General features: G+C 42.1%; 1 protein-coding gene across 4 annotated transcripts in view; it reads left to right on the top strand.

Annotated features, from left to right (window-relative positions):
• Positions 1-2,353: 2,353 nt before the first annotated feature.
• The window catches only part of grm8a (glutamate receptor, metabotropic 8a), a 225,922-nt gene continuing 207,822 nt past the window's right edge, over positions 2,354-20,453 (top strand). For 2 of the 4 annotated variants that reach the window (XM_040146236.1, XM_040146245.1), the window contains exon 1: positions 2,354-2,896. In XM_040146236.1, coding sequence (XP_040002170.1) covers positions 2,354-2,896 — 543 coding nt within the window. The remainder of the gene's footprint in view (positions 2,897-20,453) is intronic. The other 2 variants (XM_040146264.1, XM_040146254.1) reach the window with 1 other exon arrangement.

The raw sequence follows: 20,453 nt of genomic DNA, 5'->3' as shown, positions 1-20,453 counted from the left end.
TTAATGGGAAAGCTGCTCGAATAATAGTGTAGTATTTAATTGAATAAATGCAGTTCAAGATTATGAGTTGGATCTCGCGTAGCGTGACATAGGCAGGGTCGGATTAACCCACTAGGTGTCCCCCAGGAAAAATGATCGGGAGGCTTCTATTGACACCCTCTCTCTACAAGATGGGGCCTCAAGATCAGTTAATAATGCAGGTGCTGCCTTAAGGCCCTTAACATTTCAGTGTATAATGTGCTTTAGTGATGCATAAAGTATTAACAAAAACATTCATAATAAATTATATTACCACAAACTAATTGCCACACGGTGAACCTGGAGTCCTTGAGGCCCCTGAGGGTCTAGGGCCTTGGGCCAGTTTCCTGCTTTCCTCCTGGTTGCCATCCCAGCCTTGAATATAGCCTAGCTTCATAGAGACATAAAATACATTACACACTTTAACGTCTGAAAATGGAAGTTGAATTGAGATTGGTATTTGGACATATCGTCTCGTGTGCCTGTGGTTTTCTCAAAGGGATAGTATGAAGGAATACTGGGAGTAGCGGATTCGTGCTTGGAAATTATACCGTAATGGAAAACAAGCGATGGAATAAGCTACAAGGCTAATTAATAGGCTAAACTATGTGAAATAGTCCATCCCAGGAACTAAGCTTGTGTGTAAGCAGGATACCTATGATAAAAATCATTTCACAGTATGGCCTGAGCAGTGTAATGAAATAAATTTTGGCCAAACGGCCTTGAACGGCACTGAATGGTGCTGAACTTTTTTTTATCTGGTGTAGCTCTCCAGTTCAAGCGTAATTTCTCTGAGCATTGCATCTCTACTAAGAGCTGAGTGCCAAGAGTTGGATGTCCCTTGCAAGCAATATAATGAAAGCCCTGTTTGTTAACTACAGATTTCATGGGAAATGTCAAGGGAAAAATATCAATTAACCCACCTTAGATGCTTATTTAGTTATCAAAACGTGAACAGATTGCTTCTTCGCTCTGAACAGTCTCCATGCAAAAATAAAAAGTCAGGGATTTTGGATCAGGGGAGGCAAATGAGAAAATAAATCCCCAGGGCCTCAGCTAATGAAAGCACATTAGCACTTGTATCATGAAGGAACCAACCAGTTTGTTACGATCAATATTCAGACCTGGCCCAAACCAACTTCGAGCCCTTTTTTCAGGGATCTGGCTTCTTAATGTGCAGCTCAGCGGGCAGAGCATGGCATTATTTCTGCCAGGGAGAGAGGTGCAACCTCGCCGCAGTGGGTGAAAGCAGAAATGGCATATCAACATTTAACACTGTTAATGCGGAGAAAAACCCCATTCAGCATTAGATCTACCTGTTGTTATTTCAGGACCTGTGCGAGTGTGTGTGTGTGTGGAGCAGGGTGTATTGGATGTAATGTGTTCATTTAGCTGCAGCAGAAACAGCAGGTGTTTGAATGATGCAACACGCTAACTCCAAGGCACCGCTCTCTGTCTTTTCACTGCTGTCTCTGTTTCTCTCACACTGTCTCACTTGGTTTCTCTCTCCGTCTCGCCTCCCTCTCCTCTGTCTGTGTCTTACCCATCGCTCTCCCTCCCTCCCTCTGTTCGCCTCTCTCTTGTTCTTCCTCATCTCCGCTGCAGCAGGCAGTCCTTTGTGCGAATAGCCAGAGGAGCTCGCCAAGGTTCTCTGCTGTCATTTTAACAGCTGTTCCACTCATCGATAGGCCAAGAGATGAGTGTGTGCCTGTGTGTGTGTGTCTGTGTGTGTGTGTGTGTGTGTGTGTGTGTGTCTGTGTGTGAGTGGAGGTGTTTACGAACTAACAGACTTTGAATTTTCAATTATGGTACGGCAGTGCAAATTTTGACAGGCCTCCTGGAAAGACTATCCCCATGTGAGTGTGTGCAGGCGAATGCGCATGTGTGTATGTGTGGCTTGTTTTCAGTATGCTCGCCTGCATTGTTCCCTTGCCCAAGAGTGGTTTACACATGTTCGTCAGATGGACTGTACATCCTTGCAGCAGCTTGATGTTCACATCACATTGGTACTTAGACATCCTCTCTGTCTCCTATCAGCAGGCTCCACTGAAGATGTGACTTGTGGATTACAGACTCTACTACCTGACTAGATTCCTCCAGCATCGGTGCCACATTTCTGCTCTACCACTCTTTTTACCTCACTGTCTCTTCTGGAATATGATTCGTTCATGGGGCTCGGCTAGCTCCACGCCTGGGGTCCACTACCCCTCCCTTTTTGACGAATAGGAAGGCCCTGCTCTTTAACATTCCTGAAAACACATCCTCTGTTTTGGAATACGTATCTGGAAGCCTCGTCCAAGATCACCGTTGCTTTTGTCCGTCTTATTCGCTGATCATGGAACCACAGTGGAAACCGACTTCCTACCCACGGTCTCCCTCTGTCGTCTTCCTGCTTGTGGCTACTTTCTACACTTGGCTCCTTCCTGTCACCTCCCCTCAGCGAATCCCAACAGACCCCCAGGCAGCGCCGGAGTACGCCCACTCAATCCGACTAGACGGGGACATCATCCTCGGCGGACTATTTCCAGTCCACTCCCGGGGAGACCGCGGCACGCCCTGCGGGGAGCTGAAAAAGGAGAAGGGCATCCATCGTTTGGAGGCCATGATGTTCGCCATTGACCTGATCAACAAGGATCCCGAGCTGCTGCCCAACATCACGCTGGGGGCCCGGATCTTGGATACCTGCTCCAGGGACACATACGCTCTGGAGCAGTCCCTGACTTTTGTGCAGGCCTTGATTGAGAGGGATGGCTCCGACGTGCGCTGTGCTAACGGAGACCCACCGATCTTCACCAAGCCAGATAAAATCGTGGGGGTGATTGGAGCTGCAGCCAGCTCGGTGTCCATCATGGTGGCCAACATCCTGCGCTTGTTTAAGGTAAGAATTGACTCTTAAATCTCTTCTCTCCTCTTGCATTTACATATTTGCCATTGATTTAAGCTGCACAGCGGCCATTTTGGCAACACTCCTCATCCTGTGAATGATGGGCACGGCGGGCATGTTTGTATCCTTCCCTTCACTCATCATCACTGGTGAGATAAAGTTCAATGATGACAGCCAATTAAAATGTAGCCAGCCTTCCTGGAGCAGCAGCGACAACTCTGGCAATGAGAGATTTAAAAAAATTTTTTTATATCCTGTGCATTTGCTTTACAAAGCCTTAAGTGTGATTTTATCACTTGTGTTCAGATGTGTATGCGAGAAGAGATGTGTTAAGATATGTCAAGTGATGCTTGTAAGGATGGGCTGTGTGTGTGTGTGTGTGTGTGTGTGTGTGTGTGTGTGTGTGTGCGCGCGCGTGCGTGTGTGTGTGTGTGTGTGCGTGCGTGTGTGTGTGCGTGCGTGTGTGTGCGTGTTTGTGCGCGTGTGTGCGCGTGTGTGTTTGTGCTGCGCAGCTTAGATCATTCCTGGCTTGTGGTTGAGCCAAATAAAAATGGCTGCCAAACACGGGTATCAATTACTGCTGAAATCTGTCAACAGCCACTTCATTTACTGCAGCCCGCGTTTCTGTGTGTTTGTGAGTGTGGGTGTTTGTGTTGCCTAATAGGAGATCTCTTTGTGTTAGTGTGTTTTCTAGTGCGTGTGTGGGCCTAATTGAGTGTCCTTATGAGGGTGCATGTGTCTTCCCTTTGTGCTGCTAATGTTTGTGTTCTTGCAGAAGCTGTCATATCTGTGATAGAGAATACTTGTCTCTAGGTGTGTGTTTGTACTGGTGTGCTTATGTTCGTTAGCTAAACAGGACTGACGGATAGCCGTATGATTATGAAATATGAGTCCAGTTGTCACACCCATGGCATGTCGCATCCACATTTTTGCCACGCTCTTTCACAGTGTGTGTGTAAGTGAGTGTGTGTGTGTGTGTGTGTGTGCGTGTGTGTGTGTGTGTGTGTGTGTGTGTGTATGGGTTTGTGGCCACACACTTTGCGATTTCTTTCGGAAAATCCATAAAGCACGTGTGTGTGAGAGCATGCAGGATTGTTAGAGTATATGTGTTTGAACGCGCTTGTTAACAACCGGCTCGTGCTTTGAATGGAAGATTTGCATTTTAAACAACAACAACAACAACAACAGCTAAGCATGATTTATGCCAGGATCTGTCACATCAACAGCACTCACATAGAGTGCCTCTCTGGCACCACACTACCTCGTTCTCATTTGCCTAATACGATTTAGTGCACTGTGTGTGTCTGTGTACATGTGTGTGTATTGTATGTCATTTTGGGAAGGAATCTTGTGTGTGTCCAGCTATATATTGCAGTATGTTTTGGTAAGTGTTCCAGGGATTGTTTGTGTTTGTGTGGGAGTGTGTGTGTGTTTGTGTGTGTGTTTGTGTGTGTATGTGTGTGTGAGATGATATCAACCAGAGGCCTGTGGCGGTGGCGTTATATGACACAAGACTGTATCTTTCCCTGCATGGTTTAACATGAATAATGCAACATGCGTCACCGTCTGAAAATAGTATGGAGGGCACACACACACACACACACACACACACACACACACACACACAGACACACACACACACACACACACACACACGTTGCAATAAACATATGTCTTTTTTAAAAGGGCTAATCTGACAGTGCCAGTCACAGCTAGTCGCCCACTCAACACAAGGGGCTCAGAAAGCAAATACAGCAGAGAGAGAGCGAGAGTGTGTTTCTTTTAATCTACCAGCAGACAAAAGAGATTCAACCAACAGATTGTGTGAAAAAATTCCACATCCAAATCCTCAAGACAACAGACGCTTTTTTTTTGGCTTTCTCTCTCCCCACCCTGCTCAGCCACAGAGGGAGCCGTGTGCTGACAATCACAGCTGAGAAAAATCATATCGAGCAAAAGTTGCTGGTGTTTCTTTTGTTTGGTTCCTCTTTTGAAGAGTGTCTTTAAACTGTTTCTTCTTTGCGGATAGATACACACATATAATAAGTTTCATCTTATTATAAGATATAATAAGATGAAACTTCGTTAATCCTCGTGGGGAAACCAGGCCGTCGCAGCAGTTCCATAGGAATTCAGCATATGAAAAGAACAGAGCAAATGGGGGTCGTTTAAACACATTAAATTGACAATCCCAAACCAAGGGACTTATTTTCTTAGTTTTGGCCACCATGTCAATCGGTTATGATAACACTGAGATCTCCAGTGATCGCTGAGATACTACAAGGCAAAGTCAAACAAGGAAAGAAATGAGGGGTCGTACGATCAGTCAGGCTGCATAGAAAATACATTAACAGTTACGGCAGATTATCTGAATCAGCGGTGCCCAAAGTAGGAGTCAGGATCCTCAAAAGGTGTCATAAGATATACCTGAGAGGTTGAGAGATGATTAACAGGATAAAAAAGACATACACAACGACTTGCCTTCAATCTCTGCTTTCTGTTACCTCTGCAGGCCTCTAAAAATGATTCAAATACACGAGGAAAAAGAGTCAAAAGAATCTCAACCAAATGAAAGAACTCCCAAAATGTTGGTAAGAATTCCTCACTGCACAGCAAAATTGTCTAAATGATAAGAGTGGCGCGTCCCGGAGGCTGATTTGTAAACTGTGATGGATTGCTTTTGTTTTCTGCCAAGTAAGTTTAGCTAACTGTCTATAACAGATTAACATGTTTATTTAACATCTGTATGATCATCTGCCTTTGCCGTTGCCGAGTTCCCAAACCTCAGCGACAAACTAAATACTGAGAGGAATGGTGGCCAAAGCCAACAAGGCTCAAGATGTCTCGTAATAAACAGAACTCTCCTTTAAATAGTCATTAACACAGCTGTTTCAGGGCGCATGAAACAGCAGCTGCACTTGGATGTAATGAGTTCTTAGTCAAGCTCAATCACGGCTCGGTTTTTGTTTTCAGCGTGCATTGTTCCTTGCGTCTATGTGGAATTGAATTAATGAGGATACTGTTGATTCATACAATGAGGACAAGATAGCTGCAGCTCTGGGGTTCCACAAATTGAAAGTTTGACATGGAGGGCACATGACCTGGAGCCTGCAACATCCTCTCCATCACCAACCGGCACTTGTTTTTTTTGTCTTTTCTGTCATATTTTGTCCTCATTTTACTCTGTAGCAACTCTTCCTCAGGAACTATCTGCTTCAGCCTCAGCTATTGATTTTGTTTATGCATGGTTGGTAATTACCGCGGCATTATGGATCGGCGAACCCCCTGAGACTTTTGTTCACCTCTAAAACCACCTTGAGGCAAACCTTGGCTACAGCCAACAGAGTATAACCTAATGTTTGCCCTAGAAAAACCTTATAACACACACAAACACCAAAAACTATAGGTAAACGCTATGACAAACTGTGCTTCTTTTAAAGAGCGAGGAGGTAATAGCAGCCTTCACACCACTCCTATCACTAATGCACTCTGTGTGTGTGTGTGTGTGTGTGTGTGTGTGTGTGTGTGTGTGTGTGGGCGGGTGGCTTTGTCTGCTCTGTTACCAGAACGTCCTCACTATCTCACAATGAATCGAAAGGCCTTTTACTCGGTGACACTCGCACGCTGTGTGTAGGAAGCTGAGAAGGAAATTCAATTCATAAATTGATAAGTGGTGGTTGTCCCCCCGGTGAGAGCAAATGGGATGACTTTGCCTTAGGGAATTTAGGAAACACTGCTATTATGCACACGCAACACACAGACACACACACACACACACACTGACGTCTCTACCCTTCATTCAGTCAGCTTCAGTTCCACTTGATTCCGCTTGAGGCTTTCAGACACATGCATCTCATCCCACTTTAATGCAACTATACACTGGTCCTCTCCACACACACACACACACACACACACACACACACATGCACTCACATACACACAAACACACACACACACACACACACACACACACACACACACACACACACACACACACACACACACACACACACACACACACACACACACACACACACACACACACACACACACACACACACACACACACACACACACACACACACACTCTTGTTTCCCTTGAGGAGACTTTTTTTTTTTTTTTAATCTGTTTCTCTCCTGGTGTTTTTTATGAGGTTGTGTGTTTCAGGGCCAAGGTCAGAAGCAGAAGGCTTTCCCACGCTCTCCCATACTTCCTCGCATGCATCCAGCTGTGCATGAGCAGTGTGTGTGTGTGTGTGTGTGTGTGCTACTACTCAAGGTTTTGTATCTCGGTAAAGCATGTTTTACACATGCATATCCACATCTGCATGTATGTTTTAGGAAGAATAGCGGCAGACGCCTCCTCCAGTTGCTTCAGTAGCTCAGCTGCAGCCTCCTGTCCTCCCTGTCTGCCTGGGGACTTAACCGCTGCACCGTGTGATATCGCTGATATATTCCTCTGCCCGTGTATTACCGCTGCCATGATTGCTTTCCTGAGTACTGCTTTCGCCTTTGTTTGAGGAGGATTGCTGCGCCATATATTGTGTGACATGAACCTCCCCACTCCCAGGAGACACAGAGAATCAGTCTACAGTATATACATATATAAAACTTCCTTTTTTACTCCAAACACAGAGTAAATAAATTCACACACTTTCTGCTGTCAGGCAAATTAGTGAGAGCAAATGTTTGCTCAAACCCTGGATGGGGCTTTTGTGCACTTAAAAGCTATACTAGGACAATCTCCTTCTCAGGCACAGCAACATCAGCTGAATTACAAATCATTTCGGCGTTCAGCTTCACAAGGATGACAACAGCTGCATTAAAATGCAATTAACAGGAAATGTGGTAATTATATTCAGATGCCAATTCAGACGCAATTCCTAAAGGGTTTACTATTATACCCAAGGTCAGGTAGAGTTTGCTCTACAGTCTTGTCGTAATCCTGCAGACTGTTTGATGAAATAATGACAGGAAAGACAGCGGAGAGGGGAAAGGGTGTGAAGAAGACTTTACAGGAAAGAGAGAGAGAGGCAGAAAGATGGAAAAGAAAGAGGCAATAAGACAGAGCAAGAGAGAAATGATTTAATGAGAGAGAAATAAAGACTAAAGGACAAAGACGCAGATGGAAAAAGACAATGGGATAAAGACACATGAGAAAGATAAAAAGGTAAAAAGACAAAGTGAGCACGAGAGGCCGTAGCATCGTCTAGAGTCTAATGATGGGGTGTTGATTTCTTTCATGGAGGCATTATGCATTAAGAGGGCGATGATAATGAAGCCAGAGAGCACATTGAACAGCAAGCAGCAAAACTCATTAGGACTTGAGTGGGTCTCTGTTTTGGGCCGACTTTCGCTCGTGAACGCTCCTGCTGTTTATGTGTGAAAACACGTGCGTGCGCATTGCTTCACTCCGAATAATCTGCAACGGGGAAATATCACGGCTGCTACAGACGGGGAGGATGCGATCATCCAACCTCGACTAACGAAGGCAGACTTAATGAGCAAATGGTTAATGGAGGGAGACTTAATTGTCCTTCTGAAATTATTTATTACTTTCATTTGTTAAGTGTTGCTTGGAGATGATTCATTTATAAGAGCCATATGTAATGTGTGAACATGGACTAAATTGGATTTGTTAGTGGCAGAATAGTGCAAATCCTTTGATCTGGCTTTGAAAACGACAAACAGGAAAGATTGTTTAAACAATGTTTCCAGGTATAAATGTCAAGTCATGCTTGAAAACATGCCAAGTTGAAGCTTACCTTTCTTGTAAAGAAGAAACCCTTCCCTATATAAATCAAAGTGATTTTATATCTAATGTACAGCCCAAAAGGAAAATTCCCCCCAGAAAAAAAAGGAATAGGATGTAATAGGTGCCATATATACAGAGAAGACAGCCATAATAATGGCAAAATTACAATATAGAGAAATAGAATGACAATATAAATAAATAAAGTGAACCATATATGAAGAATATTAATGTGTTAAGGATAAACACATACTGATATGCTACATAATTGATAGTTACCTAACAGGTTAAAAAACGGGGCAAAATTTAAGAAAAAAAAACATAATTTACCTGTCTCCCCTAAATACACACTGACAGTTACAGCATATGAAAACATATGTATGTAAACCTACGGTAATTGATAAGATAGGAAGGTAATTTAAAGTTTAATCAAGATCTCTGATGAGAAACAACAAGTCATTGATTTGTTCAATGAAACTGCTGACTGTGTTAATGTGTGGATTTATTTGTGTCCAGTTGACCATGAATATGTGTGCGCTTGGAGGAGCGGGTTTCCTGAAAGGCATTAATTAAACTTGTGTGTGTGTGTGTGTGTGTGTGTGTGTGTGTGTGTGTGTGTGTGTGTGTGTGTGTGTGAGGGAGAGAGAAAGAGAGAGAGAGAGTTGGGATGAGTAAAAGATAGAAAGTGAAAGAAAGTCTGTCTCTGAATATTATCTGCGTGTGTGTGTGTGCGTGTGTGTGTGTGTGTGTGTGTGTGTGTGTGTGTGTGTGTGTGTGTGTGTGTGTGTGGAGAGGACCAGTGTATAGTTGCATTAAAGTGGGATGAGATGCTATCTCCCCCCTGCACTTTCATCAGGTTTTGTGGCTGAATAGAAGCTCAGGTAAGTGAAGCCATGACGCACGGGCGACGGTTTCACACATCACAGCTTGACTCGTCATAGCAGGGAAAGCACAGCGCGCATTTGTGTTATGTTATACTTTACAGACCTTTCTTACAGTGGGCATTTGCTCTTGTCGCAGACAGGTGTAACTAATAACATTAAAGTGAATGAAATCTATGACACAAAATGAAACGTAACCATAATTAATGTTGTTGGTTACACCCATGCTTTTCCTGTTATGCCAAGACTGCTGAGAGAAAGGCATGTTCGCCCCTCTATGGTAATATTTTCTCTACTTTGATCCGTCACGACTATTAAGGAGCAATTGGCAGCCCCAGTGCAGCACCCGGTGGTCAACTCCATCTCTTATTTTTGCATCTCCAGGTTTGAGTGTTCCCAATTGCCAACATGCCTGTTTTTGGGGGGTGAACGGATGTGCCCTGGTGGGATTTGGGGTTCTGTGAGTGGCCAAAGACGGCTACTGAGCCAACACTCATGGCAATTGAGGTTTGCCAGGAAGCTATGCCAGTGAGCCAGCATGCACTTACCAGGACCCTGGCACACTCTCATGGAACACACACATTATTATTAGTGCTATTAGTCAGAACCCTGTTTGAGAAGACAAAATGTCCACTCTGAAAAATAGATATTGACTACGGCAGAAATGGCACAAAAAGTGTAGATAATTATTGACTGAAAAAAATACATTGGTTCATATTTTTTGCCATCTGTGTTTGCCTATATATTGTATCACTGATGGTACAATCGTATTGCTATTAAGGACTTAATCACCAAGCAAACAGTGTGCCTAGCTCTATGAAAGAATACCATGGTTCAAGAACTTGGCTGAAACTCATTATGTCATTCCAACATGAATTTCTTTTGTAACTTTGGCCTTTGGTTCCCTGATGAAGTGTTTTCAGCATGCACGATTTCACCCATTGGAATCTGCATTGGAATGATGCTGCGGTAATGGATTCTCTCATTTGAAATTAATGAACTTGACAAGGAGAGAAAATGAGATCGAGGGAGGGCTTGCGCGGTGGAAAGTGTTTTCTAGAACTGGGGAGCTTCATCCCAAAATGAGCTATTTGCTTACTTTACAATGTAAACTTGATGCCTCGTCTAAGTAAACGGTTGCAGCCATGTAATTAAAACTCATTACAAATTATTGTTAAGTTATATTTGAGTGTAGATTATATAAGGGAAGTTAACTGTGACACATCTTATTCCATTGTGGTGGCCATCACTTCCCCAATTTTGACTGGGTTACCTCTACTGAGTGAAACACAGGCCCTCTCTGTTGTAAGATCTGGTAGCCTAAACCTCAAATTCTTACCATGTGGTGTTGCATTACAAACAACCCAGTACCAAACTGAGGAAGCTGTGTTATTTTATAACTTTATATATATATGTGTGTTTGTGTATATATATAAAAAATTAATATATAATTAAAAAAAATGTAAAACTGGGCTACTTTTATTACGATTGGGCGAGTTCTAGGCTCTGACTACTTTTTGTCAGTCAAATCTGAGCACACTGGCTGAGGCCTTGATAAGTTTCAATTTTCTCTGACGGGAACACCGTCCTGCCGCTGAGGAACTCAAACAAGACAAGTCTCTGACTAGGAAAGACACTTTAAAATGACCTTTTTTCCCCGCCCGCCGCGCACTGGCGTCTCAAACAGACATCGAGCAGTCAACGACATCATTTTAAAGGTAATAACTGAGGGAGCTGGCGTCCAGCCGGCGGTAGTTTTCCGGTGGTGCTAGCGTCGCTAGCTAGCTAGGAGCGACGGAGGTCTGTCAGTGAACAAACAATCACCATGACGGCGACAAGCACCGTGTTACAGTGCTGGATATTGGATATGAACAATTTCATCTCAGTCAAGCCAACGAGAATGGACTTTTGACGTTAAACAACGTCTGTCTGTCTGTCTGTCTGTCTGACACTTGTTAGTTTGTTTCTTTTCTGGTGGTTAATATCAATCAGTGGCTGTCTGTGTGTATTTAGCTCCTTGCTATGTAGCTTAGCTCCTTTATTTATTTATTTATATATTTTTTATTATTGTAAAATCCGATATTAACTATTATCTGTAGAATATGCTGTAAATATGAAGAATGTGTAGTCAGGTATCTGATACATGTGAGTATCAGGTACAAGATCAGATTTTGATGTGGTTATACACTTTCAGATCTGTGAATACCTGAATCTGTGTACCTGTATCACAGTAGAGCTGAAACAATTAGTTGAATTAATGAGTTTTGATAATTATTAAGTCGTGTCTGCTTAAACCAAAAAATTCAAATATCCATTTAAATATAAGTCTTAAACGTTTGGATTTTCTGCTTTTCTCTGTTTTATATAATAGTAAACGGGATATCCTTGTGAATTTTGGACTGTTGGTTGGACAAACAAGGCATTTGAAGATGTCACCCTGTACTCTCAGAAATTGTGATGGCCTTTTTTAACTATTTTTTGATTTTTCATAAACCTTACAATTAATCAATTCATTAAAAACATATATATATATATATATAATAAAATAATCTTAAATTACAACCCTATATAAAAGTATAAGCTTAGTGGTACTGTATATATTTTTGAGTGCTAAGAAAATACATACAAAACGTGTAAGTCACGTATCTATGATATGACTATTGTTTCTTTTTGATGTGAACATGCATTTTATCTTCTAAACCTCATCCTAAAATTTCCTAATGGTATGCGGTGTGGTGTGTTGTTTTCCAACCAAAATCTTAATTTGCTAACTTTGTTGCTAAAATAAACCCTTATCCAACTTTATACTCTATTTCTCAGATGATTTGTCTGACTTAGCTTGTGAACCTCTCTAGTCAGAAACTAAGTGCTTAGTTTAAGAGATCATCTTAACTGGCCCCTCTAACATGTCAGTTGGTCTCGGTCTGGCCTCTGTTTACGTTTAAATGACCCAACACCGCCATTGGAAGTGAATAATGTTACCCACAGCTGGTGAGATCTGTGCATAGCTAACAGGTGTGTGGAGATCTGTTTATGAGCATGTTTCCTGTCATATTGGCTTCATTTCATTCATTTGGACACTCGAGAATGACAGTGTGGACCATTAGACAGGTCAACTCTCAAAACACGAACTTGTGATCATGTCATGAGTAAGGGGTAGTATGTCATATTTGCTCAGTGAGAGTGCTGTGTGTTACATCTGACAAAACTATTCGGGTCATCTCTCACTCCCGTAAGAGTAGCCTTAACAGACACACACACACAGACACATGGAACTGCACAGCTATACAGATGTGAAATTTGGTGGCAGCCTGTAAATGACTACGGAAGGTATCTGAAATAGGAGAACAAGAGATTCTGTCGTATCTGTTACCTCCAGTCCAAGTGTATTGACTTGCTGTCGTGTCAGCCTGTCTGCTGTTAGAAAAGACCAAATGTTCTTGTTGGTTGTTACAGCATTTGTTATGACTGAAATAGCAAGAAGCGGATCTGGGCTGGACGGCAACCTCTTGATTTGCTCCTGCTATCGCAGATTATCTGATTGGTTGCTTGCTAGGTGTCACTGCACTCAACCTGTGGAGTTGCTACTTGATTGTATTACTTTTTATACTTGTGGTTGCTGCCGTAAGTGACAGAATGAACACTTGGGTGATAAGTTCAGCACTGGGCTGTGGAGCTACATGGGTGGAGACAATGTTCATTAAAGTTCAAACTGTTTCTCGCCTGTTAAGTAAGTTTTGCTTCCTCAGAAGGAAAATACATTGAGATTTCATTTCAATTCCCAATGTAAAACAAGAATAAAGCAGAATATGTTTAAAATTGAATGACACATGTTACTAAGGCATAGACAGGAAGTCGACATGAAAAAAATACAGCATTTGAATACATTTTTAATATTTTCAGTGTTTCCCACAGGTTGAAAATGTACTTATGGAGGTGGGTGGCATGCCGTGTGACCGATGTGCATGCAGAGATTCATGCAGTTTAGAGGGGGAGAGTGTCACCCAGGTTGTTTTCTGTAGCTACAGTTTCCAGCAACCCCTCAACGCCTCAACATGCAGGCTAGCGGTAGATGCCAGCTAGGCAGCTGTGCACAAAGACGCCTCGAGTCCCTACTCAGTTACTGCAGCGCCGGCAACACAGACAGGTGTGTAGCGAAAAATGAGTGAGTTTGAAAAGAGTTAAATAAGGCATTCTAATGTAAGAATGACTATGATTTTATCTACCTGAGCGGGCTGCCCAAGTAGAGCCTGTGTTATGGGAAATGCTGATTTTGGAGGGAAAAAAAAGACAGATGTGCCTCATGGAGTCTGCCTTATCTTTCAAGCACCATTTACAGTGCTGTGGCTGGTGAAGACTTTGGGAAGTTAAAAACAAGAATATCCCAAACAGCTCAAAGATTTGTAAACATATTCCAATATCTAGTATTTTTTGATAAATGTGAGTGAAAGCAGTACGGATAAGATGAGAGTTGGGGATAAACACACAGGGGGGGAAGTAGCCTCAAGAAAATAAGGGATTCTTTCCAAGGTGAGATACAGACAATTTTTTAATAAGTGGCTGCCGGTGTAGGGCTGAAACTCAATTGATAATATATGTGTATGTTGGATATAGAGCAAAGAACATCAGCTAAGAATGCTCATGATGTTTGGCAATGAACGTAGCAGATATATAACAAGTAGGAAGAAAAAACAAGTGTGCTGCTTTTTCATTTTCCCGCATCTTTCTCCTCTTTATTATTTAGATTCAACTCTTAATTTGTTTTTACTCTACTATAGTGTCATTATATTGTTTCCTCTCATCCACGTCCTTTTTTTCTTTTATTTTTTTGCCTGTGCTTCTTTTCCATCCCCCAAAAGAGGAGGATGAAGACAGTAAAAACTGACAGACAGATAGAAGCAGGGCTGTAAAGGTGATAGATAAGGAGAGCGAAGGCAGTAAAACGGTAATCGTCAGAGGAAAAGAGTTCAGAAGAAGAGCGGCAGAAGATTTGAGGGTAAAAAATGGGTAGCGGGAGGTGTTTTAACATCTTGCTATGATGTTACATTAGATCAGAGGGAACAGGTGGGAGGAAGAAGGAAAAAGAGGTTAAGTGTTTGGCGTTTCCACATTCCTGCTCTCACGCTCTTGGCGTGCCTCAGTCTATCTTTCTCCCTCTGATGCTGCCTCCTTGTCTGCTCGCCATCTCCTGCAGCCTTTTCTGACCATGTTAATAGCAGCAGCGTATTATTTATGAAAGAAAGGCCAGAAGACATGGAAAGAACATTAGCAGAAAGCCACTGTGTTCTTGCAAAAAATATCTATGAGGAGACATTGACAGGATGCATGCACGCTTGTGAATGTGTGTGTTTAAAATAGATGTCCTCCTTTGGAGATTTATATAGAACATGACATATGCTGGATATGACAATCTTTCTCTCTCTCATTCTGTCTTTCTCACACACACTTACATACTGTATCTCTATGCCTTCTATCTGTTTATATATATTCAAATGGCAATAATCAATAAAATTGATTTATTGATTGATGGAGAATAAAATGGGAGCATATTTATGGCATAATGGTTTGTGTTCTCTGTTTATTATGGGTGTGTATCGAGCTGGTATTTCTGTGCAGCATGTAAACAAACACACAGCATGTGTGTTTGTTTTTGTGTATGTGTGTGAGAGAGAGAGGGGAAGAGAGGTTGCATTACTTGCAACGTTTTGCCAATCACCCCCCTAAGCTCGAGGTCAAGGAGGAGAGAGACAGAAAATATTTTTCTTTTTTTCCCCTTAATCTTCACTCATTGCCCACCAGGGATAGTCTTCCTCTCTTGCGATGTCTCCTCTCTCCTTCCATTTCGCCCTCCCCTCTCTTTACCTCCTGACTTTTTCCAGCACCCCTTATGTTGTGTTCAGACTGACATTAGCACTGCACGGAGAAATGCACGTGAGGGGGCTCGGGCCAGAAAAAAGCAGGGCTGTACAGCAAAAAAAAAACAGTCTGTCTCAGGTTTTGCCCCAATACAATGCAACAGTTTTGTTGACCAGTCAAATAATGTATGTACAAGGCGTACTCCTGGTAGATGTGAATGAACCTAATGTGAATGGTATAATTCTACTGTTTACCTCTCATTTGATGATAAAATAATTGCTGTTTTGATCATTTTAAGGAGATTTGAATTCCTGTCTGATGGTATTATAAACCGCTATGAAGTGTTTTGGTACTTGATAAGACTTCAACTCCAACCTGTGTGACCCAAAATAGACTTCCCATATTTTTTCCTGTCACTGGTACCTGCCACCTCAGGAGGTAGAGCGGTCGTCTCGTAATCGGAACGTTCCCGGTTCGATCCCCAGTTCCTCCAGAGAGCGTGTTGAAGTGTCCTTGAGCAAGACACTGGACCCCTAACTTCAACATTCACACGTTAGAGTGGGAATTTATGTGTGAATGTGTGACGTACATTGTAAAGCGCTTTGAATGGTTGCTATATACGTGCAGCGCAGTTACATTTTGACAAAACTGCCCCACACTCACAGTTCCTTTACAAGAGTACTAAGACAGACAAATACCACACTCGATTTCATGAATGCTACCAAACAAGAGATAAGACAACTGTGCAACATTTTCAACATATGACATGCAACATATACACATACAACATATTCAAGCATATTATACTCTAAACATTATACTGCACATTGTGCTTAAACATGATTTGTTGGCACTAGTGTGAGAAAATATAATTTACTGGGTAAGACGAGGGGCATCAGTTGTCGAGAACCTGCAGGAATAGAGACAAGGTGTCCTTAGAATGATTAATTTTGTCTTTTGAGATAGCTGTGAATTTTTCTAGTCTGGAATGTTAACAGTTATTAAATTAAGCCAGTAGCTGTTGGGTAAATGAGTTCTGTCTTTTCAGTTGAGTGACATAGTCCTCTTGGCTATTGTTGAAACTATTAAAATGGTGGGTTTAAGCTGCTGTGTGATTTGAAGTGCAGAGGGATCCCCCACAACACCGACGAATGGGCAGAGAGGGATGCTGAGGCCAAGGATCTTGCATAGCTTTTTCATGACCTCTGAGAAAAAGGACAGAACTGGAGTAGAGTGCCAGAAATTGGTTGAGTGTGGGAAATGTGGACATGTGTTGTTTTTGCAACTGATGTGGTACATTTTGTGGGAGGTGAAATGAACTCTATGTAGACCCTTGTTTTGTATTAACTGAGTTTTTGGATTGCAGGTCATGGAGAATATGCTGTTGCATTATAATTGTCCAGTTAATGTTAGATTCTGGTTTAAGTCGGCTGTCCATGTTTCCTTTGGAAGTTACACCATATTGTCACGACTGGATTAGAGTTTAAATACTATGTATGTCATGGAGATGTTATGGTTCCAACGTGGATGATTAAAAAATATTGAAAATAGTGGTCAGAAATTGTTAGCAGTCTGTGAGAGCAATGCTGCAGCTCGAACCATGCACATCTGCACAGTCAAAGTTAAACAAAGTGAACTCTGACCTGTAAGTTTGCTGGAGGCGGGTGAAGAGCACACTCAAACAAGAACCACATGCTTAAATTTTGATTCCTTCTTATGCTTACCGGTTTTTCCTCTCTTGTATCTCAATCTCTCCATCCACCCTCCTTCTCTTCCTGCTCCTCCCTCTCTCTCTCCCCCTCCTTGTTCTCTTTCCTCCCTCGCTCTGCCCTCACTGCCCCAGCTGGCGGTGGTGCTCCTTCTCCGAGGCGAGGCAGCACTAAACGGCCTCGGTGCAGCGCCCCCATGTATTTTTTATTGCCACGCCCATCATGCCGGAATCTCAGCTTGAATTATGCATAGAGGATGAGTGAGAGAAAAAGAGAGAGGGAAAGGAGCGAGGAGAGAGAGTATGAAACAGAACGAAAGATGAGGATAAAAGACAGCAGGGGATGGGAGATCTTTGAGGAAAAAAAAAAAAACGCCCGGAGGGTAAAAAAAGATGGAATGAGTGTGTGGCACAGAGAAGGAGAGATAGATATGTGTATTTTGGAATAATCACAGCTCAGGAGAGCAGAATGCGATGTCTTCCTCCCTCTATCAAGCCCTCATTTTATTTCTCTCCACCCCTGGATCTAACTTCACCTCCACACCCTGCTTCCCTTCATCTCTCTCCCTTTCTCTCCTGGGTTGCCTTTCTTCTCTGTCTTACTATTTCATCACCTCTTTCCTTCCCTCTGTTGCTCTGTCTCTTTTACAGCCCTCGCTCCCTCCTTTCTCCCCAAACTTAATACTCTTCTCAGCCCTCTCTCCTCTCTCTCTTTTACTGTTTCGCCCTTTTCATCTCTCTGTCTCTCTCTCTCTCTGCACCTCCCCAAGTCATTGGCTTTTTTTGTCGCGTGTAGCTGCGGAAATACAGCGCTCGAGGGAAGGAGGGGTGAACAGAAAGGGGAAAAAGTGAGTGAAACAGAAAGAGAATAGGGGTCAACCTATATGTTTTTTTTCAGGGCTGATACTGATTATTAGTACTCCAGAGACTTGGAACCTCGAAAATCTTGGTGTAGAATAACATAAACTCCAACACAGAACTTTGTTAAAATAACTTGAAGGATACGTTTAATTAAAAGAGAACTTAAAAAAAGTGCAGCATTTCTTATAAAGTTAACTGAAAACGTAAAAAAACAAATAAATAAAGAAGCAAAATAGTTGTATGTATTGCAGACTGACTTCCCTGGTGTTAGTTGAGTGTAGTACTCCCATACTTTACTTTTAGAACTTTCCTTAAATGCATCAATCTGCAATGAGAATTTAGAGAGAGAGAGAGAGTCAAAAGTGCAGGCTGATGTTTGCTTAACACACGATTATGCTTATTTTATTACAGCAAAACAGCTTAGGATAACCTTTTAATTTGTTTCAGTTTTTTTAAATGTTATATAATAACAATGTAATAGCAGGGGACCTGTGATTCAAAACTAGGCTATGTCATGTCTAATTAAAACTACAGCTGAATATATACAATAGCAATAGAAGTGACTATTCAACTCTGAAAACTGTACACTGTCTATTCAGTCCACGTATGGGTTAGAACAGGCCTTAGATGCACCGACATTACATCTAATGTTTCTAACAAAAATATCCTGCACCTCTCTACAAGAAACAGATTCAGAGACAGCTTCAGGACACACTTCGGTAATGTCACTAGTTATCGTGGGATGAGACTGGGAGCATGACCGGCCATGGTACGCGATGTGCAAGAAATAATGTTGTAGCTGGCTAAGAGTCAGCTGGCTAAATTATTGATCCACAAAATGAGCTCGTTGACATTTGCCGACGCATTCAAGCTAGCTCCACAAGACTTAACATTAGCTTACCTTATTCTGACCACTGGCTACCTATAACGTGTAAAAACACCAACTCATACGGACGAGTAATGTTACGTTCCCAATATGTTAGCAACAATAAGTTCCAGTTGCACTGGCGCCAAATCAAAGATATAGCTATTGCTACATAAATAAACTCTATTGTCTTGTTATAGTTAGCTGTATATCACTGCAACAGAGTGCATTATTCAGGCATTTTCAGTGTAACTGAGAAACTGGGCATGCGGGTCATCATAGAAATAGATCTTAAGATTGTGAATTTTATCGCAACTTCTGCAATATCCGCTTCGTTACCTTCGAAACACAGCTCCGCTCACTCGCCGGAGCTGCTCCCGCCTGCAAATGCGTCCCTCTCTGTCCAACTGTGGCAGTAGCCTTCAGTGATGATATGCTATTACTGGTAACGTGTAACCAATCAGACAGTACTGTAGGCGTGAGATTGCTTGGGACCACAGAGTGGTCCCAAAAACACAAACACTCAGACACACACACACACACACACATCTTTTTTGCTAATGGACATTGGAGGGTGGCCAATATGCTCACCATGACATAATGGAGCAGATCTGTTACTCCTTCGTTATCCTCCCCCTCTTATTTAAAGTAGCTGAAACTGTCTGTGTATTAGGAAATTCACGTGAATTTGGAGCTTCTTGTGTACAGCAGAGGGTCTGCATGTGTGTGGTTCCGTGCACAGAGCTCCCTAATCCGGCGAAGGAATAGTTTTGTCATTAGTGAATCCAACAGAAGCCTTTAAGGTCCAGACAGTTTGTCTTCCTGCCTGCACAGTTTGAGGGCAGGTCAGATACAGTGCTGGTAGGTGGTGCATTTAACTGTGCAGCGCAGGTAGTTACACAGCGCTATTATTTTATGTCGATCATTTTAGTTTTATTAAGACTGTATACTGTTACATGGTCCAGAGCTATATCAATGGTAGTAAATCTGATCGCGGTGGAATAAAAAATTCACTCATTATCTGGTCTCTCCTTGTAGGAAAACCAAACACACAGTGAGTTAACGCCACACTTGCATTGCAGCCTTCGCCCACACTATTGCATTTATTGAGACTGTCTTTACAAATCCAGCTTAAAATAACTTTTTTTTTCTCCCAAACAGCTCATGCAGCACAACACTTTTGTAGCCGAAATTATTGCACTCCATAAATTCACAAATTTACCTCATTATTCCCTCACTGACAGTTCATATTTTGTGGAGCACACTGTAGCTGCATTAACAGCACTGTTAATGCAGCTCCAGCTGATTTTTTATTTTTATTTTTTTATTTAGGAAGAAAAGGTAGAGTACTAACAACCTTTCTGTAATTTAAAAGGCACAATCAGTGAATATAATCATAAATTACATGTTCATTCACATATATCAAAGGGTTTGGCCTACATGAAAAATGAAATTTTTTTTTTTCCAAATTGATGATTCAAATTAAAAAATAGGCCTGCTGCATTCATATGTTTTCAAACATTACTGATCAGAAACACTATTAACTTTTTGATTCAGTCTGTAGTTTGTTGGCCCTGCACACCCACACACGTGTTCACCGTTAGTCAGCTGATCAGATCTCTGCTCAG

Source organism: Xiphias gladius, chromosome 2 (genome assembly GCF_016859285.1).
Source record: "Xiphias gladius isolate SHS-SW01 ecotype Sanya breed wild chromosome 2, ASM1685928v1, whole genome shotgun sequence".
Lineage (NCBI taxonomy): Eukaryota > Metazoa > Chordata > Actinopteri > Istiophoriformes > Xiphiidae > Xiphias > Xiphias gladius.
Note: the sequence above shows the minus strand (reverse complement) of the source record. Positions and strands in the feature narration are given on the sequence as shown.